The 25,557-nt window shown below is 50.7% G+C and overlaps 2 protein-coding genes across 2 annotated transcripts; both read left to right on the top strand.

The window, feature by feature from the left end:
* The first annotated feature begins 2 nt into the window (after window positions 1–2).
* LOC145538274 (cystatin-B) lies at window positions 3–3,471 on the top strand. Its single transcript, XM_081570031.1, has 3 exons — window positions 3–194; window positions 2,623–2,724; window positions 3,136–3,471. The coding sequence occupies exons 1-3, from the start codon at window positions 129–131 to the stop codon at window positions 3,262–3,264; spliced, it is 297 nt and encodes a 98-aa protein (XP_081426157.1). The 5' UTR covers window positions 3–128; the 3' UTR covers window positions 3,265–3,471.
* A 12,553-nt stretch (window positions 3,472–16,024) lies between these two features.
* Window positions 16,025–20,048, top strand: LOC145538273 (stefin-C). Its single transcript, XM_081570030.1, has 3 exons — window positions 16,025–16,106; window positions 19,201–19,302; window positions 19,713–20,048. Exons 1-3 carry the CDS (start codon window positions 16,032–16,034, stop codon window positions 19,839–19,841), a joined length of 306 nt encoding a protein of 101 aa, XP_081426156.1. The 5' UTR covers window positions 16,025–16,031; the 3' UTR covers window positions 19,842–20,048.
* The last annotated feature ends 5,509 nt before the right edge of the window (window positions 20,049–25,557 follow it).

Here is a 25,557-nt window from a genome sequence, read left to right as displayed (position 1 = left end):
CCGCACATCACAAGACCGCCGCGCCAGGTCTGGGCGCTCGACTGTGCTCGACCACTCCCACGAGTGTCCGCTGCTCAGGCGCGACCGCCGCCCGGTGTCCGCACGCTCCCGCCCCGCCCGCCGCCAAGATGATGTGCGGAGCGCCTTCCGCCACGCAGCCGGCCACGGCCGAGACCCAGGCCATCGCCGACAAGGTTCGGGCTGTGTGGGGCGGATGGGGTCCTGGGGGCCGGGGGCGTCCGCGGGCATCCCCGCTGGGACGGAGGCTCTGCGTCCGAGCGCATACCGCCCTGAGCCGGGCTGGACGCAGGTGGATGCACCTCCCTGCCTGCGAAGCTCTCTGATGCGGAGGTGTCCACTGGGTTAGGGGGCGCGAGGTGACAGGGAATAGCACTTAAAAGAGCAAAGGATACGGCAGGCGGGGTGAGGTCCCCATGAGTGAGTCTGGGGTCAGGGTCCCAGGCGTGCGAGACGGGCTGGACTGAGGTTAGCCCTTTTTGTGAGTTTGAAGTGGTCTCCAATAAAAAGTTTAGAAACAGGAAGTAGCTGGGTCGAGGAGGCAGAGCCCGGTTCAGACTCTGGTCAGCTGTCCAGCCCTGTTTCCAGAAAAACAGTTACACCAGAGGATCAGGTTGGGGTGGGATGAGCTGGGCCTGTCCTGCCTGTCATCACAAGTAGGGCCCAGGAGGCTCCCGTTCTGATAAGAAGAGGCTGAAGACAAGCTTTTGTCCTTTAACTTTCCTCCCTGGCTGCTGCCTCCTAAACCTCAGGCCATGAGCTCAGCCCTGTCCTCTCTCCCGCGGTTGGGACCATCTGACTGCGGTAAAGAAGGGGCTGAGTTAGTCTCCTGAGACCTGTGAAAAGGAGGAATTTGCTGGGACGCCCAGAAGAGCCAGATAGGAGATTCCCAGCTTTTCCCCTGTGGCCACTCAGAGAGCCCAGCCCTCCCCGCCTCTTCCTAGGTCTCCAGGCCGGAGAATCCCTGCTGGTCACCTGAGCCTTGAATGAGTGTGAGCCCCCTCGGGAGACAAGAGTTGCTGTCACTAGGGCCTGCACTTGGGGTCCATCCCTTGAGAGTGCGCCATCCTCACTGCCCTGCTAACAAGGAGGCCGCCCATGTGCTGGGTGGGCTCTGTGAGGGGCAGGGGTACCATTTGGTGGCCTTTTGTACTGAAACTTTCATGAACAGGTGAGGAGAAGTGAGGCCAGAGACAGACCTGTACCCACCACATCCAGTCCTGTCCTAGGTCCCTCCCTGGCCCTCTGCCCACCTGGTCACTCTGGTCTGGGAACTGACAGCTTCCTCGTGACCTGGGGCCTTGTGAGCTTTTCCTTGGCTCCTGTCCAGCCCATCTTTCTCCTGGTCGGAGCTGTGTTGGTGACCTGCCATCCTGCAGGCCTCCACCTCCCCTGCTCCACCACCTCTACCTGGCTTCTCCCCAGTCCTTGCACAGGGTGGGGCTCTCCTGCCTCCACTCCTGAAACAGGTGATTCCATCCCAGACCCCCAGGAGGGTCTGCGGGTGTCACTCGCCCCTCCCTGGTCAGGTAAACTGTCTGAGGGTCAGTTCCCTGCACACCTAGCAGGAACAGGGGCTGCACAGGTGAGTGTTCAGTCGAAGCTGGGCACTGGCTCAGAGGAACACACCCAGCTCATCACCTGAGAGCCCTGACCAACTCAGAGAGAGCAGGCAGCTAGATTCTCACTACCTGACCCTCCCTCTGATCCTTCCTTCCACTTCTTTCACAGGGAGCGCCCCTCCCTGAAGGCCTTTGTCAAGTGACTCACTGGCATGTATGGTGGTGATCCCCTGGGCTCTCCAAGCAGCACACTTCTGGTCTTAACTGAACTCCCCTGACCCCCACAACTGGTCTGAGGATTCCAGCGCAGTCAGCGAGCGCCTGCGGCTGCCAGTGGCCCAAACAGCAGCCTGAGCACTGGGAAACTAGATTAGGTTTTCAAGTCAAGACAAGACAACCTGCTCTCCCCTTCCTCCTTAAAAATTCTCAGTTCCCCAAAGGCCAAGACCCGGGAAAACATGACTGATCTGAGAGTATGATTAACATCTGACAGCAAAGATCAGAAACAGTCTCTGCCCAAAGGCCCTGCATCCTAGAGAGACCATCTAAAGATCTAGCAAAGCATTTTTTTTCCTACAAAAGTACTTTATCTCCTGCATATTCTGTCACAGAAGAAATTAGGATTACATAAGAGAATTAAGGCACATCAGTAAGATGGGAGCTTAAATTTAATATTAAATTTTAACATTTTTAAAGGTTTTTAGTTTTCAAAGTAAAAACTATATACTCTTTCAAATGAAGGTTTGAGTAAAAATGATAAATAAGGTATGAATTTATATACACTGTTGTAACCATGAGAATATAAACTATCCATGTCTGGAAAAAAAAGTGCTAATGATACAGGCAAATGATACCATTGAAACCACAGCAGAATTAAAGAACTGTTTTCTCTACTTGAAATCAGGGCCGGCATTGTAATGTGTCTGCTCAGCTGTGAAGAACAGACATGCTCTAGAAAGTGTGTAGAATGTGTGCATTAGAGTTCAGCTGTAACATCTAATACAGGTGAGCTCACCTGTCTCTCCCTTTTCCCCTTCCCCAGGTGAAGTCCCAGCTAGAGGAGAAGGAGAACAAGAAGTTCCCAGTGTTCAAGGCTCTGGAGTTCAAAAGCCAGTTGGTTGCTGGGAAGAACTACTTCATCAAGGTGGGGTGTCCCCCTCAAAGGAAGGTCCAACCTGAGGTGGGAGCTCACCGGTGCCCAGGGCAGGGGTGCTCAGCAGGGTCCAGTGGCAACCCTCATCTTCAGGGGTTTGGTGGCTGTCTAAAATGAGCATGCGTGTGCAAGCATGTGTGTGTGTGCATGTGTGTGCTGCGGCCTCCTTGGAGAAGAGGACCAAGCCTCTCGGGTGACTAAGGGCTCTGCTGGAGTGAGTGTGGGTGAGGGGTGCTGGCTGGGCACCAAGGGCGTCCCTTGCACTTGAAGGAGGAAGGTGGGAATGGCCTCAGCCCAGTCTCCAGGGACATGAAGGGATGCACCTCCGGGCATCCAGGGCCTGCCTCCCTGTCCAGCCAGGTCCAGAGGAGCCACCTGCCCCTCACTGGACTCTCCTTTCAGGTTCAAGTGGACGAGGATGACTTTGTGCACATCCGAGTGTTTGAAAGCCTCCCGCACGAGAACAAGCCCGTGGCCTTGACCAGCTACCAAACCAACAAAGGCAGGCACGACGAGCTCACGTACTTCTAGGCCCGATTGTGCAGAGACCGTCGCACACGTGGGTCTCTCTGCTGCAGACCTGTCTGGGAGCAGGCGCGGTGCTCCTGGGGGTGAGGTGGTGTCTCTGTTCCCGGCTTTCGCTGTGTTCATTTTTTTCTCCCAATCCATGGTTTTAACTAAATTTCTTTCGAGGAGGGCTTGTGTTATCTTTCAATAAATATGCGTTTTCTGTTTTCACCAATTGTCTCTGTTGGGGTTTTTTCCTTCATCTGAAGCTATCATCACAGTAGAGAAGTGTCAGCAGGTGAGAGGTGTCCTGGGTGGAGCCCCCGCTGGGCCTCCTGCAGCCTGAGACCCCTTCCCTGAGGAGCCAAGGTGGGGGAGAGGGTGGCCCAGGCGATGGTGGGCGGTGGTACACCCAGGGTTCCGGGAGCCTGTGCTCTAACCGCAGCTCCACATGCCGTCACGGTGACTCTGTGTCGTGTTCCCAGGCCTCAGAACCCCCACCCCACCCAGTACAGTAAGAGGGGGTGAGAAAATCTGACCCTAGAGCATTAGTTCTAGATGGTCGCAGATACATTCATGCATTTCTGCTCGGGAAGAGATGCACAGATGTGTGCGGGGAGGCGGTGACCTGCAGGGCCCGCTGAGTGCCGTCTCCTGCGACTCCGGCTCCAGCTACCCACTGACTGCCCCGGGGTATGCGCTAGGACTGCCTCAATGCTTTCTGGTTTCAGCAGCCGGTTACTACCATTAATGAAGTCAGTCCAGTGGTGTGTTTGCCGTGTGTGTGTGTGTGTGTGTGTGTGTGTGTGTGTGTGTGTATGTTTGTGTGCAGTAGAATAGAAAAGTGCACCCTGCGTTGTAAGACTAAACACTGAGGACAGTTTTATGTGGCTCAGGGTCCAGGTAGACAGCCTGTTCCTGAGGGTCAGAGTCTCACCTTCCTGTCTCTGCTTTGTCTCTGGGGCAGGTGGTGTTTTGTGCCAGGCCTGTCACTGGAGGCTGGGAGGTCCAGGTCATGAGGGCCAAATGCAGAGCAGGTAAACACTCCTTGGGGAGCAGACAGACCTGTGAGAGCAGGAGAAGGAGACTCTGAGTCAGGAGCTGTGTGGGTCCTGCTCTCTCCTGAGCTCTAGGATAGAAAACTTGCATCTCGGGCTCTTGGTCTGGCAAAACAGAAGCCAGTGAGCACATTTACACTGACTTGAAACCAGCTGTATTTCCACCTGGAAACTTCCAGTGAAAGGTGGGGGATGGGGGATGCTATGTAGGTGCCTGGACAGGGTCGACAGCCCACACCTCGTAGCAGGGAGCATCTTATAGCAGGGAGCATCTCCTAGCAGGGAGCACGGAGCACAGGGACAGAGGCAAGTGTGACCACCGGGTTCAGACAGAGGGTTCCCCAGGTGGTCCTGGGGGTGACAAGGTTTTGACACTAGAAGAGGTGGTTGCACATCACTGTAAATACACTAAACACAGTGAAGTGCACACTGTCAAATGGTAAGCAGACTTCCCTGCCAGTCCACAGGGCAGACCCCACACTTCTACTGCGGGGGCCTTAGGTTTGATCCCTGGTCAGGGAACTAAGTTCCCACATGTCACACAGGGCTGCCAAAACTAATCTAATTTTTTTAAAAAAAGAGGGAACCTACTTCAAAAAATAAATAGAATAAAAAGAATAACTAAAACAGTAAAGTGTATGTTGTAAGAATTTAACCTCAGTTAAAAATTGATTCAGATGCAGACAGGACACCAGAGGCAGTTTGGGGCATGGTGGCAGAGGGTTTGGGGGACTATGGGGGGAGCTCTCTCGTTGCTCCCAGACCCAGTGTCCCCACCAGCTGTGGGCGCTGACCCAGTGGACACCCCTGCTCTCTGGCCTTTGTGGTCATAAATTCGACTCTGGTTTGGGAGGCATTTGCTGAGAGATCTGGAGATACCCAAGCCTAGGAAAGTAGGCCATGTGAAGACAGAGGGGGGATGGAGAGCTGTCTCTACGAGCCGAGGACCCCCACAGGGCAGCCACCCCTAGGACGGGGAGAGGTGGCAGGGGCTTCCCGCTGAGCCTGGGAGGGAGCATGGCCCTGCTGACACCCTGACTTGGGTCTCCGGCCTCCAGAACTGGGAGCAAGGATACTTCTGTTGCCTTACACCCCCAGTGTGCGGGGCTTTGTGCCAGCTGCCCCTGGAGACCCATCAGCAGTGGAGCTGGTGTGCTGGGTGGGTGGCATCTTCCCCTCGCCCGACTCATCTTCTCTCAGCAGCCCTCAGGGGGTTCTTCCTCTCCTGTGGGTTCCTCTGTTAAGCTGATGATTAACTGAAACGTTACTCCTTTTCGTGTTCTGCACCTGTTCCTCCTCAGGACTGAGGAGTATCAGAGAAAATGGGAGTCGGGATAGAGCAGAACCTTGGAGCACATGCCCACACCTGCCATCCAAGTAGGAAAGCAAGCAGTTGACGATCAGGTGGAGTCACAGACTCGATGCCTGGTTCACGTTCCTGAGTTGTATCACAGATGCCATATTGTTGTTCAGTCGCTCAGTCCTGTCCGACTCTTTGCAACCCCATGGACTGCTATATGCCAGGCTTCCCTGCCCCTTACCATCTCCCAAAGTTTGCCCAAAGTCATGTCTGTTACATCGGTGATAACCATCCAGCCATCTCATCCTCTGATGCCCCCTTCTCCTTCTGCCCTCTTTCTTTCCCAGCATCAGAGACTTTTCCAATGAGGCGGCTGTTCGCAGCATGTGACCAAAGTAGTAGAGCTTCAGTTTCAGCATCAGTCCTTCCAATGAGTACTCAGGGTTGATTTCCCTTAAGATTGCCTGGTTTTGATCTCTTCACTGTCCAAGGGAGTCTTCTACAGTGCCACAGTTCGAAGGCATCAACTCTATGGCTCTCTGCCTTCTTTATGGTCCAGTTCTCAAAACCGTGTGTGATCACTGGGAAGGCCATAACCATGACTATATGGATCACTGTTGGCAGAGTAATGTCTCTGCTTTTCAACACACCGTCTAGGTTTGAAATAGCTTTCCTGCCAGGAAACGATCATCTTCTGATTTCATGGCTGCCATCACCATCCATGTTTTGGAGCCCAAGAAGAGGAAATCTGTCACTACTTCCACCTTTTGATCCTCTTATTTGCCATGAAGTGATGGGGCTGGATGCCATGATCTTAGTTTTCTTAATATTTTGTTTGAAGCTGGCTCTTTCACTCTCCTCCTTAACATTCATCAAGAGATTCTTTAGTTCTTTGCTCTCTGCCATTAGAGTGGTATCATCCACATATCTGAGGTTGTTGATGTTTCTCCCGCCTATCTTGATTTAGCTTGTAACTCATCCAGCTCAGCATTTCTCATGATGGGCTCCATCTCTTCTTGATCTCTTCAGTGTCTAAATCTCTACCATTTCTGTCCTTTATAATGTCCATCTTTGAGCAAAATATTCCCTTGATATTTCCAATTTTCCTGAAGAGATTTCTAGTCTTTCCCCTCCTGTTGTTTTGCTCTATTTGCATGCACTGTTCATTGAAGAAGACTGTCTTGTTTCTCCTTGCTATTCTTTGGAGTTCTGCATTTCTCCCTTCATTTTTGCTTCTCTTCTTTCTTCAGCTATTTATAAAGTCTCTTCAGAACACCCCTTTGCCTTCTTGCATTTCTTTTTCTTTGGGATGGTTTTGTTCGCTTCCTCCTGTACAATATTATGGACCTCTGTACCTAGTTCTTCAGGCACACTCTTTACTAGATCTAATCCCTTGAATCTATTTGTCACCTCCACTGCATATTCACAGGGAGTTTGATTAAGTCATACCTGGCTGGCCTAGAGGTTTTCCACACTTTCCCCTTATTCCCCACTCCCCACTTATTCCTGAGAGAGTAAAAGGCAGGAAGGCAAGGGGTCTCCAAAAGGAGGAAATAGGCTGCAAGTGTCAGACATTTGTTTTCCTCTCAAGCAGCAGGAGGAAACAAGCTAGTGTTATATTGTTTCCCCTTCTCTATACAAATTTAAAAAGAGGTTTCTCTTAAAACACTGTTGCCATAATGACACCTGGTTCCACCTGAATGTAACTTTTCTCAAATTTTGATCTAACCAATGCATTTTTCTTATGGAAATGTTTGTCTTAAGCTATGTTAATGTACTATACTTTTACCCTAGACTCTCTTCAAGTCGGTTCTGCCTGAGAGCTCAGATTTAGGCTCAGAACTGACTTGACAAACCAGTATGTTATACTCATACATTGTTCTCCTAATCTATGTAAATGAAACTATTTGTATAGTAATCTGCCTTTCTTCAAGATTCAAGTCAATGGTTATATGGCCCAAGTTGACTGGCTTGGTGCCAAGATTATCTCAAAATGCATCTTGTGGGTGAGGGTCCTGGTGCCATTCTCTGAGTTTTGAGACATTCCTTTCTTTCTTTTTTTTTTTTTTTTAGCTCAAACACAGTAAAAGTTTATTTCTTGCTCAAATAACAGTCCTGGGCAGGTGAATAATCAAGGGGCAAGCCCTCCTCTATTTAGGATCCCAAACTGATGGATACCCAACCATTTTCAACATGTGCTTTTCAATGTCACCTCCTCAGACATCCAAGAGGGGAAAAGCATGTGAGGGATATATATACAGAGTTTTTTGTGGGTCAGGTCTAGAAATGTCTTTTCTTTTTTCTTTCTTTTTTTTTTTAAGAGACATTCCTTTCTTTCATTAACTCGGATCATGAATTCCTTATTGCCAAATTCAGACTGAAATTGAAGAAAGTGGAGAAAACCACTAGACCATTCAGGTATGACCTAAATCAAATTCCTTATGACTACACAGTGGAAGTGAGAAATAGATTTAAGGGACTAGATCTGATAGACAGAGTGCCTGATGAACTATGGATGGAGGTCTTGTACAGGAAACAAGACCATCCCAAGAAAAAGAAATGCAAAAAAGCAAAATGGCTGTCTGAGGAGGCCTTACAAATAGCTGTGAAAAGACGGAAGTGAAAAGCAAAGGAGAAAAGGAAAGATATACCCATTTGAATGCAGAGTTCCAAAGAATAGCAAGGAGAGATAAGAAAGCCTTCCTCAGTGATCAATGCAAAGAAATAGGGGAAAACAATAGAATGGAAAGACTAGAGATCTCTTCAAGAAAATTAGATACCAAAGGAACATTTCTTGCAAAGATGGGCTCAATAAAGGACAGAAATGGTAGGGACCTAATAGAAGCAGAAGATATTAAGAAGAGGTTTCAAGAATACACAGAAGAACTGTACAAAAAAGATCTTCACGACCCAGATAATTACAATGGTGTGATCACTATGACCTAGAACCAGACCTCCTGGAATGTGAAGTCAAGTGGGCCTTAGGAAGCATCACTATGAACAAAGCTGGTGGAGGTGATGGAATTCCAGTTAAACTATTTCAAATCCTGAAAGATGACTCTATGAAAGTGCTGCACTCAATATGCCAGCAAATATAGAAAACTCAGCAGTGGCCACAGGACTGGAAAAGATCAGGCTTCATTCCAATCCCAAAGAAAGGCAATGCCAAAGAATGCTCAAACTACCACACAATAGCACTCATCTCACACGCTAGTAAAGTAAAGCTTAAAATTCTCCAAGCCAGGCTTCAGCAATACGTGAACCGTGAACTTCCAGATATTCAAGCTGGTTTAGAAATGGCAGAGGAACCAGAGATCAAATCGCCAACATCCGCTGGATCATCGAAAAAGCAAGAGAGTTCCAGAAAAACATCTATTTCTGCTTTATTGACTATGCCAAAGACTTTGACTTTGTGGATCACAATAAAGTGTGGAAAATTCTGAAAGAGATGGGAATACCAGACCACCTGACCTGCCCCTTGAGAAACCTGTATGCAGGTCGGGAAGCAACAGTTAGAACTGGACATGGAACAACAGACTGGTTCCAAATAGGAAAAGGAGTACGTCAAGGCTGTATATTGTCACCCTGCTTATTTAACTTATATGCAGAGTACATCATGAGAAATGCTGGGCTGGAGGAAGCACAAGCTGGAATCAAGATTGCTGGGAGAAATATCAATAACCTCAGATATGCAGATGACACCACCCTTATGGCAGAAAGTAAAGAAGAACTGAAGAGCCTCTTGATGAAAGTAAAAGAGGAGAGTGAAAAAGTTGTCTTAAAGCTCAACATTCAGAAAACTAAGATCGTGGCATCCAGTCCCATCACTTCATGGCAGTTAGATGGGCAAACAGTGGAAACAGTGTCAGACTTTATTTTTCTGGACTCCAAAATCACTGCAGATGGTGATTGCAGCCATGAAATTAAAAGACGCTTACTCCTTGGAAGGAAAGTTATGACCAACCTAGACAGCATGTTAAAACGCAGAGACATTACTTTGCCAACAAACGTCTGTATAGTCAAGGCTATGGTTTTTCCAGTGGTCATGTATGGATGTGCGAGTTGGACTATAAAGAAAGCTGAGTGCGGAAGAATTGATGCTTTTGAACTGTGGTGTTGGAGAAGACTCTTGAGAGTCCCTTGGACTGCAAGGAGATCCAAACAGTCCATTCTAAAGGAAATCAGTCCTGGATGTTCATTGGAAGAACTGATGTTGAAGCTGAAACTCCAATACTTTGGCCACCTGATGCAAAGAGCTAACTCATTGGAAAAGACCCTGATGCTGGGAAAGATTGAGAGCAGGAGGAGAAGAAGATGACAGAGGATGAGATGGTTGGATGGTGTCATCGACTCGATGGACATGGGTTTGGGTGGGCTCCAGGAGTTGGTGATGGACAGGGAGGCCTGGCGTGCTGCGGTTCATGGGGTTGCAAAGAGTCGGACATGACTGAGCGACTGCACTGAACTGAACTGAAGAAACTATATAACATTCAGCTAAAGACTAGCAGGCGGGCACTCTTTCTGCCCCCTTCTGATGTCTCTGTCAGAAGCTCTCTCTATCCCTTTATACTTTAATAAAACTTTATTACACAAAAGCTCTGAACGATCAAGCCTCATCTCTGGCCCCGGATTGAATTCTTCTCCTCCGGAGGCCAAGAATCCTGGTGTCTTTGGTTCAGCAACAACCTTTCATTTCCCTGAGTATAAGCATGAATTTTGCTATGAGAAGCTGATGGTCTGAGCCACAGACAGTTTCAGGTCTTATTTTTGCTGACTGTGTATAGGTTCTCCATCTTTGGCTGCTGCTGCTGCTGCTGCTAAGTCGCTTCAGTCGTGTCCAACTCTGTGTGACCCCATAGACAGCAGCCCACCAGGCTCCGCCGTCCCTGGGATTCTTCAGGCAAGAATACTGGAGTGGGTTGCCATTTCCTTCTCCAGTGCACGAAAGGGAAAAGTGACAGTGAAGTCGCTCAGTCGTGTCCGACTCTTCGCAACCCCATGGACTGCAGCCTACCAGGCTCTTCTGTCCATGGGATTTTCCAGGCAAGGGTACTGGAGCTGGGTGCCATTGCCTTCTCCACTAGGTCTTCATAGAACCGATCAACTTCAGCTTCTTCAGCATTGGGGGTACAGGCATAGACTTGGATTACTGTGATGTTGAATGGTTTGCCTTGGAAATGAACTGAGATCATTCTGTCAATTTTGAGGCTGTACTCAAGTACTGTATTTTGGACTCTTTTGTTGACTATGAGGGCTCCTATGTTTCTTCTATGGGATTCTTGCCCACAGTAGTAGATGTAATGGTCATCTGAATTAAATTCACCCATTGCAGTCCATTTTAGCTCACCAATTCCTAAGATGTTGATGTTTATTCTTCCCATCTCCAGCTTGAACATGTCCAATTTACCTTGACCTGTGGTACTAACATTCCAGGTTCCTATGCAATACTGTTCTATGCAAAATCGAATTTTACTTTCATGACCAGCCAATCTGCAACTGAGCATCATTTCTGCTTTGGCCCAGATGCTTCATTCTTTCTGGGGCTATTAATACTCCTCCTCTGCTCTTCCCCAGTAGCTGATTGGACACCTTGATCAGTTCTATGAAGACCTAGAAGACCTCCTAGAACTAACACCTAAAACAGATGTTCTATTCATCTTTGGGGATTGGAATGCAAAAGTGGAAAGTCAAGAGATACCTGGGGAAATAGGGAAGTTTAGCCTTGGAGAACAAAATGAGGCACGGCAAAGGCTAACTGAATTCTGCCAAGAGAATGCAACAAGACCTGGGGGGCTCATCTTTTGGTCTCATATCTGTTCATCTTTTTGTATAGTTCATGAGGTTCTCACGGCAAATTTACTGGGGTGCTTTGTCATTCTCTCCTCCAGTGGAAATTAACTGAGCAGTCAGTGTTCAGATGGATTCACAGACTCAGTGCCTGGTGCACATTCCTGAGTTGTTCCCAGATGCCATAAGTATCCCCAGAAGGAAAAAAAGCTAATTGTGTGATGCCAGGCTGTAGCCATGACATAAGCTGTTCCACCTTGGGCAATACTGAGTCCATGGTTAGCACAATTCCAAGAACTAGCCTCAAGAGCATGGGACTAACACTCTTGCCCATCGCGATGTATATTTCTGTGGGCATCAAAGTAAGTGTACCTTGTTGTGCCCGGACTTGTAAGCAAGCAACTCAGTTGTCAGCAAAAGATGCTACAGACCCAAGTCAACATCATCTCTGAATATACAGTGCCATGTGTCAGCATGAAGAAGTTTCACAAGAAAGAGATTCCATCCCTATTCAGTTCAGTCCAGTTCAGTTCAGTCGCTCAGTCATGTCTGACTCTTTGCAATCCCATGGACTGTAGAACATCAGGCTTCCCTGTCCATCACCAACTCTCAGAGCTTGCTCAAACTCATGTCCATCGAGTCGGTGATGCCATCCAACCATCTCATCCTCTGTCATCCCCTTCTCCTCCTGCTGTCCATCTTTTCCAGCATCAGGGTATTTTTCAATGAGTCAGTACTTCGCATCAGGTGGCCAAAGGATTGGAGCTTCAACTTCAGCATCAGTCTTTCCAATGTACATTCAGAACTGATTTCCTTTAGGATTGACTGGTTTGATCTCCTTGCAGTCCAAGGGACTCTCAAGAGTCTTCCTCAACACCATAGTTCAAAAGCATCAATTCTTCGGCAGTAAACTTTCTTTAAGGTCCAACTCTCACATCCATATATGACTAGTAGAAAAACCATAGCTTTGACTAGACGGACCTTTGTTGGCAAAGTAATGTCTCTGCTCTTTAACATGTTGTCTGGTTTGGTCACAGCTTTTCTTCCAAGGGACAACCGTCTTTTAATTTCATGGCTGCAGTCACCATCTGCAGTGATTTTGGAGCCCAAGAAAAGAAAGTTTGTCATTGTTTTCATTGTTTCCCCACCTATTTGCCATGAAGTGATGGAACCGGATGCCATGATCTTTGTTTTCTGAATGTTGACTTTTAAGGCAGCTTTTTCACTCTCCTGTTTTACTTTCATCAATAGGCTCTTTAGGTCCTCTTTGCTTTCTGCCATAAGGGTGGTGCCATTATCATATCCGAGGTTATTGATATTTCTCCCAGCAATCTTGATTCCAGGTTGTGCTTCATCCAGCCCAGCATTTCGCGTGATGTACTCTGCATAGAAGTTAAATAAGCAGGATGACAATATACAGCCTTGACGTATTCCTTTCCCAATTTGGAACCAGTCCATTGTCCCATGTCTGGTTTGAACTATTGCTTCTTGACCTGCATACAGATTTCTCAGCAGGCAGGTAAGGTGGTCTGGTATTCCCATCTCTTGAGGAATTTTCCACAGTTTGTTCTGGTCCACACAGTTAAAGGCTTTAGTGTAGTCAATGAAGCAGAAGTAGATGTTTTTCTGGAATTCTCTTGCTTTTTCTATGATCCAATGGATGTTGGCAATTTGATCTCTGGTTCCTCTGCCTTTTCTAAATCCAGCATGAACATCTGGAAGTTCTCAGTTCATGTACTGTTGAAGCCTAGCTTGGAGAATTTTGAGTATTACTTTGCTAGCATGTGAGATGAGTGCAACTCTGCAGTAGTTTGATCATTCTTTGACATTGCCTTTCTTTGGGATTGGAATGAAACCTGACCTTTTCCAGTCCTGTGGCCACTGCTGAGTTTTCCAGATTTGCTGGTATATTGAGTGCATAACTTTCACAGCATCATCTTTTAGGATTTGCAATAGCTCAGCTGGAATTCCATCACCTCCACTAGGTTTATTTGTAGTGATGCTTCCTGAGGCCCACTTGGCTTCACACTCAAGGACGTCTGGCTCTAGGTGATCACACCATTGTGGTTATCTGGGTCATTAAGATCTTTTTTGTATAGTTCTTCTGTGGTATTCTTGCCACCTCTTCTTAATATCTTCTGCTTCTGTATGGTCCATACTATTTCTGTCCTTTATTGGGCCCATCTTTGCATGAAGTGTTCCCTTGGTATCTCTGATTTTCTTGAAGAGATCTCTAATCTTTCTCATTCTATTGTTTTCCTCTATTTCTTTGGATTGATCACTAAGGAAGGCTTTCTTATGTGTCCTTGTTCTTTGGAACTCTGCATTCAGATGGATTTATCTTTCTTTTCTCCTTTGTCATTCACTTCTCTTCTTTTATCAGCATTTGTAAGGCCTCCTCAGACAACCATTTTGCCTTTTTGCATTTCTTTTTCTTGGGGATGGTTTTGATCACAGCATCCTGTACAATGTTACGAACCTCATCCATAGTTCTTCAGGAACTCTATCAGATCTAATCCCTTGAATCTATTTGTCACTTCCACTGTATAATCGTAAGGGATTTGATTTAGGTCATACCAGAATGGTCTAGTGGTTGTCCCTCCTTTCTTCACTTTAAGTCTAAATTTTGCAATAAGGAGTTCATGATCTGAGTCACAGTCAGCTCCCGGAATTGTTTTTGCTGACTGTATAGGGCTTCTCCATCTTTGGTTGCAAAGAATATAATCAATCTGATTTCCACTCCGATTATGCAAGAATTATCTTGAGTCTGAAGTGTCTCAGGGCGGGAGAGCGGGACAGAATTTTTAGGGAACCATTGCCTGAATCTTCCCCCGCCGGTAAAAACACAATAATAAGCACTTGCCTGAGTTGTCTCACAATAGGAGTGAAGAAGGAATTCATAGGGCCTGGACTCCATCTTAGGCCTGTTCGTGCTGATCATGTTCGGCCACCTCTCTAATGGACTCTGAACTCTGTGCTTAGTGCCTGTGGAAACGATAATAGAAGGATAAGACCCCCTCCGGACAGGGGAATCTTGAAGATTGTATCCAGGTTACTCATCACCTAAGAGAAAACATACACTGATTCCCCTACCTCCGGACAGGTCATAAATTTTTTTCTGAAACCTCGGGCTTATTGATTATTGACTGTTTGAAATGTAACCTCGGGCTTATTGATTATTGACTGTTTGAACACATAACACATGAATGATGGGGTTATTGTGATTGTATTTACCTTTCCTTTGTTTATGTAAGTCACAAGGAAATTGGGTGGTGGGTTCAGACACATACACATGGGGTATAAAAGATTTTCACAAATGCTGGTCGGGGTCCTTGGCTAAGAGGATACTCTGCCTTGGGCCCGCCGGTGTAATAAACTGCACTTCACTATCTGCATCGTCCTTCTGAGTGAGCTTGTTTCCCAGAACGCGTGGCTATAACAGGAGTTCCCTGTAAGGTGTGCATTACTGAGAAGCTGCCACCAAAATCTAACTGGAGACTTCTGGGGGCCAGAAGGAGGTGGGTGAGGCCAGCCTGTTCTTTGTCCAGCCAACCTCCCAGAAACACTCTGGCTGGAAACTATCTTGCCTGAGAGATGTGTGCACCCCCAGGAAGGGCCTCAGACCACACCTGGGCACAAGAAGATGACTGGCCAAGGATGACCTGGAACGCTAACTCCACCAATATCCAACCCGAGACTGGGCTGACCACAGGGCAGAGCGGTTCTCCTGGGTTCCCTCGACTCTGCTGCCCACTCCCAGGCGCCCCTTCCCCACCAAGGCCTCAGCTGTGTTTCTCACTACATGTGTCCCCTCAGATAATTGGTTTCTCAGTGTTACACAAGAGCCCAGGCTTGGACCCTAGAAGGGTGCCCCCACCCCAGCCTGGGTAATAGTTGAACCTACTCTAAATCCTATCCCACGCATTAACGCATCAGAACCAAGTCCTAGTAAGTAACACCATCCATCTGACCCCTGTGCCATCTGAGGCCCTGGAGTCATCGCCTCCCTGCCCCTGGACTCCTTTGTGGCTCTTCTGTCCACCCACGTCAGCCCTTCCTGTGTCACTGGTCACATGTCCATGATGTGCACAGCAGCCCACAGGACAGGCCAGAACGGGTGGGGTGCTGGGCCTGGCTGGGGGATGAGGGGCTCCAGGCGGGCACAGGCAGGTGGCACTGAGGCCCAGGCAGCCCCTGCCCCTCTCCTCCAGCTCCTCCAGGTTCTGAGCTGGTGAGGGCTTCTCTTCTCTCTGCCCTTGGCAGCTCTCAGGTCCTGCTGTTCCCATGTCTCCAGACCCCTATGACCCCCATCATCCTCCCATCCGAGTGGACCCCTCTCTCTCTGGAGATTCTGTTGGCGCCGCCCCGCACTCCCACGCCCATCCTGCAGGGAGCTCCCACCCCTGCCTTGTGACTCTGCCGCCCAGAGGAAGATACCGAAGTCCCGCTCCCCGTGTCAGAGCATGTTCCTGAATGGGACCAGGACTTCCCCTCCCTGTTCCCTGTCCCTCAACCTAGGCACCTCTCCTGGCTCCGCCCATGCATCACAGGACCATCCCTCCAAGTCTGGGAGTTTTCCATTAGCTCCAGTCCTAGGAGTGTCAGCAGCTCCTACAGGTCACCCGCCCAGCCAGCCGACTGCCGAGATGTGGGAGCCAATGGTTGGTGGGTTCTCAGATACTCAGGCTGCCACAGCCGAGACCCAGGCCATCGCTGACCAGGTAGGGCTGCAGCAGGCAGATGGGGTCCTGGGACCACGGTGGTCAGCAGTCATCACCTCTGGGACAGAGGCACTGCGCCCTAGCACATCTCGTTCTCCCTTGAGAAGAGAGAGGGGGCAGAGGAGTTGGAGAGGGAGGTGAGGTGACAGTTGGGGAAAAGCCCACGGAGAGCAAAGTACACAGCCAGGGGTGAGGTCATCATGAGTGAGTCAGGGCCCCAGGCCTCCCAGACTCGGGCTGCTATTTTAGCACTTTTGTGTAGGTTTGAAATGCTCTCCAGTGAAACGTTGAGAAACTGAAAGTAGCTGGGTCAAGTAGGCAGAGCCTGGATCACCTGAGCAGCGATCCAGCCCCTTTTCCAGGAAAACGCTTGCACCCGAGGGTCATGTGGGGTTAGGGCCTCTCCCCCTCGACCCACCCACCCCTGCCCCACTGCTGCCTCCTACATCCTAGGGCATGTGCTCTGCCGGGTCCTCGAGCCTACCATTGGGGCTATCTGACAGCAGTCAAGGTAGGGATAAGTCAGTCTTGTGAGACCTTAGACACTGAAGGATCTGGGAGACAGCCAGTGAGAGCCAGGCAGAAGGCTGTTCCCTGTTCTCCCCCTCCGTGGCCACTCAGCCCAGCCCTCCCTGCCTCTTCCTGGGTCTCCAGGCCTGAGAATCCCCACTGGCCATGTGAGCTTTGCGTGAGGGTGAGCCCCCTTGGGAGACAAGGGTTTCTGTCTCTAGGGGCTGCACTTGGGGTCCATCCCGTGAGAGTCATGGGTCAGTGAATCGTCCTCACTGCCCCTGGGAGTGAGGTGGCCACCTGTGTGCTGGGTGGGCTCTGTGAGGGGCAGGGGCACCATCTGGTGGCCTTTTGTACTGACGCTTTCATGAACAGATAAGGAGAAGTGAGGCCAGAGACAGGCTTGTACCTATCACATCCAGCCTTCCTTGCACAGAGCAGGGCTCTCCTGCTTCCACTCCTGAGACAGAGAGGTGATTCCATCCCAGGCCCCCAGGAGGGTCTATGGGTTTCACTCACCCCCGGGTTGGGTAAACGGTCTGAGGGTCAGTTCCCTACAGCTCCGTGAAGAAGGGCTGCATGTGTGAATGTGGAGACAAGGGTGGGGACTGGCCCAGGGGGACACACCCACACTGACCACCCTGAGAACCGTGGCAGCCTCATGGAAGAGCAGGTGGCCCACTTTCTCACTACCTGACCCTCCCTCCTCCTGTCCTTCCCCCCACCTAATCACCAGAGTGCCCCTCCCTGTAGGCCCTTGCCAGGTGACTCACTGGCAAGCATAATGGTGATGCCCTTGACTCCCCAAGCAGCAGGCCCTTGGGCCTCCCTGAACTCCTCCCACCCCCAGAACTGGTCTGGGGACGTTAGCAGAGTCAGCGAGCTCCTTTGGCTGTCAAGACAGCAGCCCGAGCATTCGGAAACCAGATTAGATCTGAAAGTCAAGACAAAGCAACCTGCTCTCCCCTTCTTCCATAGCAAAGCTCAGTTCCCCAAAGGCCAAGACCCTAGAAAACCCGACTGATCCGAGAGTATTATTAACATCTGACACCAAAGATCAGAAACAGCCTCTGCCCAAAGGCTCTGCATCCTAGGGAGACCGTCTAAAAAGGCAGCAAAGGACTTCCCCAGTGGCCCAGGGGAGAAGAATCCACATGCCAGTGCAGGGGACCTGGGATCCATCCCTGGTCTGGGAAGATACCACATAGCACGGAGCAAGTAATCCCAAGTGCAACAACAATTCCCGAGCCGAGCTCCAGAGTCTGGTACCCGAGATTACTGAAGCCCCCATGCCTAGAGCCTGTGCTCTCAACAGAAGCCCCCACTCTTTGAAACTGGAGAAAGCTGGAGTGCAGCCACAAAGACCCAAGGCAGCCCTCCCAAAAAAATGAAAAAGTAAGTAAAGGTTAACAACGGAAAACCCAGAGTTATGGCACATTTAAAAAATAAAAACTAAAAATAAATAAAAATTTAAAAATAAAAAAGCATTTTTTCAACTGTAATAGTGCTTTATCTGTCGCAGAAGAAACTGAGATTCTTAAGAGAACCCTGGAAAAGGAAATGATAACCCACTCCAGTATTCTTGCCTGGAGAATTCCATGAACAAAGGAGCCATGCAGGCTACAGTCCATGGGGTCGCAAAGATTCGGACACCACTGAGCGACTAACATTTTCACTTTCACTTTTTTTTTTCAAGAGAATTAAGGCATCTCTGTAAGATCAAACCAGTCAATCCTAAAGGAAATCAACCCTGAATATTCACTGGAAGGACTGATGATGAAGCTGAAGCTCCAATCCTTTGGCCACCTGCTGGGAAGAGCTGACTCATCAGAAAAGACCCTGATGCTGGGAAAAATTGAGAGCAGGAGGAGACGGCATCAGCAGAGGATGAGATGGTTAGGTAGCATCACCAACTCAATGGAGATGAATTTGAGCAAACTCTGGGAGAATGGAGGACAGAAGGAGCCTGGTGTGCCACAGTCCATAGGGTCACAAAGAGTCAGACACGACTTAGCAACTGAACATTAACAACAGAAGATGGAAGATTGAATTTTTAATAAATATTTATTTATTTTATTTTGGCTGTGCCACTTAGTTACTTGCAGCAAGTGGATCTTCCTTGCGGCACGTAGGATATAGTTCACTGACCAGGAATCAAACCTGGGCCCCTTGCATTGTTGTCATTGAGTCTTACCCACTAGACCACTGAGGAAGTCCCTGGAAAATTATATTTAACCTTCAGTTTAGTTTAACTCTTTAAAATATTTTAATTTTCACTTTTAAAAGAGTAACTAAAAAGTGGTATGTAATCTTTCAAAAGAACTAAGTAAAAAGAATAATAGGGTGTGAACTTATACACATTGTCTTGATGATGAAAATATAAAATTCCCATCCTTGAAAAAGAAAAGAGAAATGATACAGAGAACATTTTTCTATCCTTTATCATCAGAGTCAGTTGAGTGTGTCTGCTCAGCTGTGAAGAACAGATGAGGTGTAGGAAGTGTGCAGTGCACAGGTGTTAGAGTTCAGCTGTAATGTCTAATACAGGTGAGCTCACCTGTCTCTCCCTTCTCCCCTTCCCCAGGTGAAGTCCCAGCTGGAGGAGAAGGAGAACAAGAAGTTCCCTGTGTTCAAGGCTGTGAAATTCAGGAGCCAGGTGGTTGCCGGGATGAACTACTTGATCAAGGTGGGGTGGCAGCCTCTTGGGAGAGTCCGGCTGAGGCGGGAGCTCACCGGTGCCCAGGGCAGGGGTGCTCAGCAGGGTCCAGTGGCAACCCTCATCTTCAGGGGTTTGGTGGCTGTCTAAAATGAGCATGCGTGTGCAAGCATGTGTGTGTGTGCATGTGTGTGCTGCGGCCTCCTTGGAGAAGAGGACCAAGCCTCTCGGGTGACTAAGGGCTCTGCTGGAGTGAGTGTGGGTGAGGGGTGCTGGCTGGGCACCAAGGGCGTCCCTTGCACTTGAAGGAGGAAGGTGGGAATGGCCTCAGCCCAGTCTCCGGGGACATGAAGGGATGCACCTCCGGGCATCCAGGGCCTGCCTCCCTGTCCAGCCAGGTCCAGAGGAGCCACCTGCCCCTCACTGGACTCTCCTTTCAGGTTCAAGTGGACGAGGATGACTTTGTGCACATCCGAGTGTTTGAAAGCCTCCCGCACGAGAACAAGCCCGTGGCCTTGACCAGCTACCAAACCAACAAAGGCAGGCACGACGAGCTCACGTACTTCTAGGCCCGATTGTGCAGAGACCGTCGCACACGTGGGTCTCTCTGCTGCAGACCTGTCTGGGAGCAGGCGCGGTGCTCCTGGGGGTGAGGTGGTGTCTCTGTTCCCGGCTTTCGCTGTGTTCATTTTTTTCTCCCAATCCATGGTTTTAACTAAATTTCTTTCGAGGAGGGCTTGTGTTATCTTTCAATAAATATGCGTTTTCTGTTTTCACCAATTGTCTCTGTTGGGGTTTTTTCCTTCATCTGAAGCTATCATCACAGTAGAGAAGTGTCAGCAGGTGAGAGGTGTCCTGGGTGGAGCCCCCGCTGGGCCTCCTGCAGCCTGAGACCCCTTCCCTGAGGAGCCAAGGTGGGGGAGAGGGTGGCCCAGGCGATGGTGGGCGGTGGTACACCCAGGGTTCCGGGAGCCTGTGCTCTAACCGCAGCTCCACATGCCGTCACGGTGACTCTGTGTCGTGTTCCCAGGCCTCAGAACCCCCACCCCACCCAGTACAGTAAGAGGGGGTGAGAAAATCTGACCCTAGAGCATTAGTTCTAGATGGTCGCAGATACATTCATGCATTTCTGCTCGGGAAGAGATGCACAGATGTGTGCGGGGAGGCGGTGACCTGCAGGGCCCGCTGAGTGCCGTCTCCTGCGACTCCGGCTCCAGCTACCCACTGACTGCCCCGGGGTATGCGCTAGGACTGCCTCAATGCTTTCTGGTTTCAGCAGCCGGTTACTACCATTAATGAAGTCAGTCCAGTGGTGTGTTTGCCGTGTGTGTGTGTGTGTGTGTGTGTGTGTGTGTGTATGTTTGTGTGCAGTAGAATAGAAAAGTGCACCCTGCGTTGTAAGACTAAACACTGAGGACAGTTTTATGTGGCTCAGGGTCCAGGTAGACAGCCTGTTCCTGAGGGTCAGAGTCTCACCTTCCTGTCTCTGCTTTGTCTCTGGGGCAGGTGGTGTTTTGTGCCAGGCCTGTCACTGGAGGCTGGGAGGTCCAGGTCATGAGGGCCAAATGCGGAGCAGGTAAATGTTCCTTGGGGAGCAGACAGACCTGTGAGAGCAGGAGAAGGAGACTCTGAGTCAGGAGCTGTGTGGGTCCTGCTCTCTCCTGAGCTCTAGGATAGAAAACTTGCATCTCGGGCTCTTGGTCTGGCAAAACAGAAGCCAGTGAGCACATTTACATTGACGTGAAACCAGCTGTATTTCCACCTGGAAACTTCCAGTGAAAGGTGGGGGATGGGAGATGCTATGTAGGTGCTTGGACAGGGCCGACAGCCCACATCTCCTAGCAGGGAGCATGGAGCACAGGGACAGAGGCAGGTGTGACTGACCACCGGGTTCAGACAGAGGGTCCCCCAGGTGTGTCCTGGGGGTGACAAGATTTTGACATCAGAAGAGGTGGTGGTTGCCAACCATTGTGAATGCACTAAACACATTGAAGTGTACACTGTCAAATGGTAAGCAGACTTCCCTGCCAGTCCACAGGTTCAGACTCCACACTTCTACTGCAGGGACCACAGGTTTGATCCCTGGTCAGGGAACTAAGTTCCCACATGTCACACAGGGCTACCAAAACTAAGTCAATTAAATTCTTTTAAAAAGAGGAAACGTACTTTAAAAAATAAATAAAATAAAAAGAATAAATACAATGGTAAAACGTATGTTGTGTGAGAATAAATACAGTGGTAAAGTGTATTTTGTGTGAATCACAACTCAGTAAGAAATTGACTAAAATGCCAACAGGACACCAGAGGCAGTCTGGGACAGGGTGGCAGAGGGTTTCAGGGACTGCTGGGGGTGCTCTCTCATTGCCCCCAGACCCAGTGTCCCCACCAGCTGTGGGTACTGACCTAGTGGACACCCCTGGTCTCTGGCCCCCAGCGCCTGCTTCAGGGACCCCCAGGTGCAGCTGGGCCCTGCCTGCTCCAGGGACTCCCAGGGCTACCTGGACCCTGCCTGCTCCAGGGCTATCCTCTCCAGCCAGTCTCTCACTCAGCCTCAGCCCCTAACGGTCCCCCACCAGGAAGAGAATCTGCCTGGTCTCTCTCTGCACACTTGCAAAGGGCCCCTCAGGTCACCCACCCTGAGTACCCTCTGTTTCCCAGACCAGACTGAGGTTTGTGCACTGGGGAGACACAGACACAGTGGCCCACCCCACTCCCACCAGCCAGCACCCTAGTCCTCAAGCTCTCCAGACAGGGAGGAGCCCCTCTGGGTGGGCAGGCACCTTCTCCGCGCCCACCCCACCCTCTCTCAGCAGCCCTCGGGGGCTTCTCCTCCCCTGTGCCCAGAATTCTTGGGCTATGCTTGGAGGTTCTGCCGCCCAGGTCCCCAGAACTGCTGAGTGGCCAGCCCTTGTGTGATGTGGAGGCCGTGTTCCTGCTGGGAGGTGGGCAGAGGGGAGTGCAGGGGCCTCCAGGCTCAGCTCAGAGAGAGCAGCCCGCAGGCACAAGCTCTCTGAGTGCCCTGGGAACACGGGGTCTCTGCCGACAGATGAGGTCCAGCAGGTGTGGCTGGGGGGCTTGTGCCCTGCAGACACCTGTGGCCGTGGCCATCTGTCTCATCCAGCTGGAGTGCCCAGGGGGCCCTAAGCGAGCTGCCGGAGGAGGCACCAACTCCCACTTCCCATCCTCGCCAGAGCAGGGGTGCAGGGGCTTCAGGGCTTCAGAGCTTCCTGCTTCTCAACCCCCTCCACAGCACAACCTGGTCAGGAGTCTTGTCTGGGCACAGCCGTGATGGACTCTGCCAAGCTGTTTGTGTGCCAGACCCCCCACTGGCAGGGGCAAGAGTGGATAGCAGGGCAGATGGGACCCCTTTCTAAGGGAGCTTATGATGTTGTGGGTGACCAAACACTGATGGCTTCCCACTCAGAGCCGACCTCCCCCCCTGCCCTGAGGAAAGAGGGACTGTATAATTGGGACACATGAAAACCCACACTTCCCAGACTCCTTTGCAGTAGGTGTGGTCACACAAGCAGGTGGGATTCAGGCACAGCCTGATCAAGGGGCTGCCACAGGGCCAGTCTGCTGCAGCTGGTGTGCTTTCCCAGAACTCCTCTCCCAGGAAGCTCTGTGTGACCACAGGGACCGGCGTGTAGGTCCACTGGGGTAGGGGGAGGTCCTCAGGGCCAACTAGAGGACACGGGGTGGTTCACCCACTCAGCTCCTCAGGAGACTGGTACCTGACCTGGTGTGGCAGGTGGGGAGGAGTGGAATTGCTAGGCCCCTTTGGTGGAACCTGACCATGTCTGCTTTCCTTCCTCCTCACTCTTCCCCATGGGGATGCTCACCTTTGCCGCCTTTAAGGATAAACCATCAAGGAGCACATGGGAAAGGCTGCCTGGTGACTGGCCTACCCAGGCCTTCAGTCTGCATGTGGCCCTGAGCACTCAGAGAAGGAGGGAGAATTACAGCCCCACCCAGTACACAGCTATCTGTGGATATGGTGGCCTCCTGGCCATTGAGCAGGTATGCCTGACAGGGTCTCTGGGGTGAGGGCATGATAGGCTTTTCCAAGGGAAGCAGGCCAGGGGCTCGGACATGACATACGCCCCCAGGAGCCTAGACCAGGCCCAGGCCAGGGCACTGCTGGGTGACCCACCAGCAGCCGGCTCAGCAGTCCTGGGCAGTGTTTGCCCCATAAGGTCTTTGTTTGGACTGGGGGGTGAGGGGGCAGCCAGAGATTTAAGGGGGTGGAGCTTGGGGGATGAGCAGTCTGGCCACCTCCCTGGGTGGAGAGGCACAGCTTCCATCTGGGCTGGAGCGCTGCAGGAGGGGAGGGGGGCGCTCAGCTGATTGTGTGGGTCGGGGTAGGCCTGAGACCTGCCCCACTAAAGTCCCCTGGGGATTCTGAAGGGCAGAGGGGTTGAGACCTGGGGGCCCTGGAGGACGCAGTCAGGTTGGAGCCGCACACCTGGCCGCGAGGCGGGGAGGCTGGGCTGCAGCCCTGACCCCTTTGCTTTGGGCCAGTGGCCAATCTGTGCTCCAGGGAGCCTCTCAGCAGAGCAGGGACCTTGGCTTATAGAAGCCCCTCTCCAGTCCCCACCTGTGTCTTCTTGTGGGCTTCTTTCCTGAGTCTGGGGTCTTAGGGGCCCCTACCCCAGGGTGACCTCATCTAACTAAACTGTATCTGCAAAGACCCTATTTCCAAATAAGGCTGCATTCACAACCAGGGCGGGGAGCTGGGGGCAGGCAGCAGTTAGGATAGACACTCTGGGGACACAATTCAACCCACAACCGAAGTCACAGGTGGCCCACATCAGCAGATGTTCTCCTCTTGTAGCTAACGCATTGCACCCAGCCCGGTCTCCCAGCCTGAGACTCCCACCCACCTGGTGCTCCCCATGTCTGCTGGCACCCAGGAGCTGGTCCTGTGCTCTTGGGGCGTGTAGGACCTTCCTAGTAGCTCAGGCTGTGCTTCTTTCTCCACTTGGCTGAAACCTGTCTGGTGACAGGCCTGGAGCAATGGAGGCAGTTGAGGCCCATCTGAAAGGAACAAGCATCAGCACCTGTCTCAGGTGTGTGACTGTTGCTTGGTCTCCAGATGAGGGAGCTGAGTTTCAGCAAAGGCAAAGGTGGTGGTCTGCTGCAGCATGGGGCATCCGGATGAATTAGGGGTTGGGTTCAGGATCCTCAGGTGCGTCCCTCAAGCATCCCTATCCCAGGCTTCAGGGCCCTCTCCTCCCCTATGAGGACCCTACTTTCAATGTACTGGGCTTCCCAGGTGGCTCAGTGGTAAAGAACCTGCCTGCCAATGCAGGATACGTGGGAGACGCCGATTCAGTTCCTCGGTCAGGAAGATCCTCTGGCAAAGGAAACAACAACCCACTCTAGTATTCTTGCCTGGAGAATCCCATGGACAGAGGAGCCTGGTGGGCTACAGTCCATGGGGTTGCAAAGAGTCAGACATGACTGAGCGACTTAACAACAATCAACTTTCCATGCTATCCAACAACAATCAACTTTCCATGCAATCCAGTCTTAGTTTACAGGGCTGCCAGGCCCCAGGTGTCCGCATCACTCATCTGCCTCCTCACATGTCTGCTTCCCTCAACATCTCATCAGGACACCAGGTACCATATTGAGCCCTACCCTGCTGCAGTGTGACCTCATCTTAACTGTACATCTGCAAAGACTGTTCCCAAATGTCACACTCTCGAGGTTCTGGCAGACCTTTTTGGAGGATACCATTGATCCAGGGGAGACACCTGTCAAAGCTAAATTTAAACATCCTTTTCAAGGTTGCTACCTTTATAACAAGACCCTGAATTCTACACTCCAAGGGGGCAAACTGTGAAATGTGAATTGATCTTTGTGAAACTTTAGGAAGGAAGTGGGGGCGAGGGATGGATGGAGGGAGGGGCAAGTGCCTATTCTCCTCTCCCTCTCCTCCCTCTCCCCCCACTCCAAAGTCACACACAAGGACCACACACAAGGTCCACACCCCAGGGAAAGCAGAGCAACAAGACAGAAGGGGCCAGGGCCAGCCTTGTGCTGGCTGAGACCCTGCTGCAGGGGTCAGCCTGAGTCTGCACCTCATGGGGAATTTATTCAATGCCGTAATTTAGGCAGAATTTCAGACAGGATGAGACTGTGCGGCTGTGATCCCAGAAGCCCTGGGAAAGCTCCCCGCAATGCACATCCTAGTGCCTGAATCCTATGGATGTACCCTACACAGTAAAAGGGACTTTGCAGATGTGTCTTAAAATGAGGAGTTGGTCTTGGAGTAGCCAG

Source organism: Giraffa tippelskirchi, chromosome 2 (assembly GCF_054371585.1).
Source record: "Giraffa tippelskirchi isolate mGirTip1 chromosome 2, T2T-mGirTip1v1.2.pri, whole genome shotgun sequence".
NCBI classification, from domain to species: domain Eukaryota; kingdom Metazoa; phylum Chordata; class Mammalia; order Artiodactyla; family Giraffidae; genus Giraffa; species Giraffa tippelskirchi.
The sequence above is the reverse complement of the archived record's forward strand: the minus strand, read 5'-3'. Positions and strand labels throughout refer to the sequence as shown.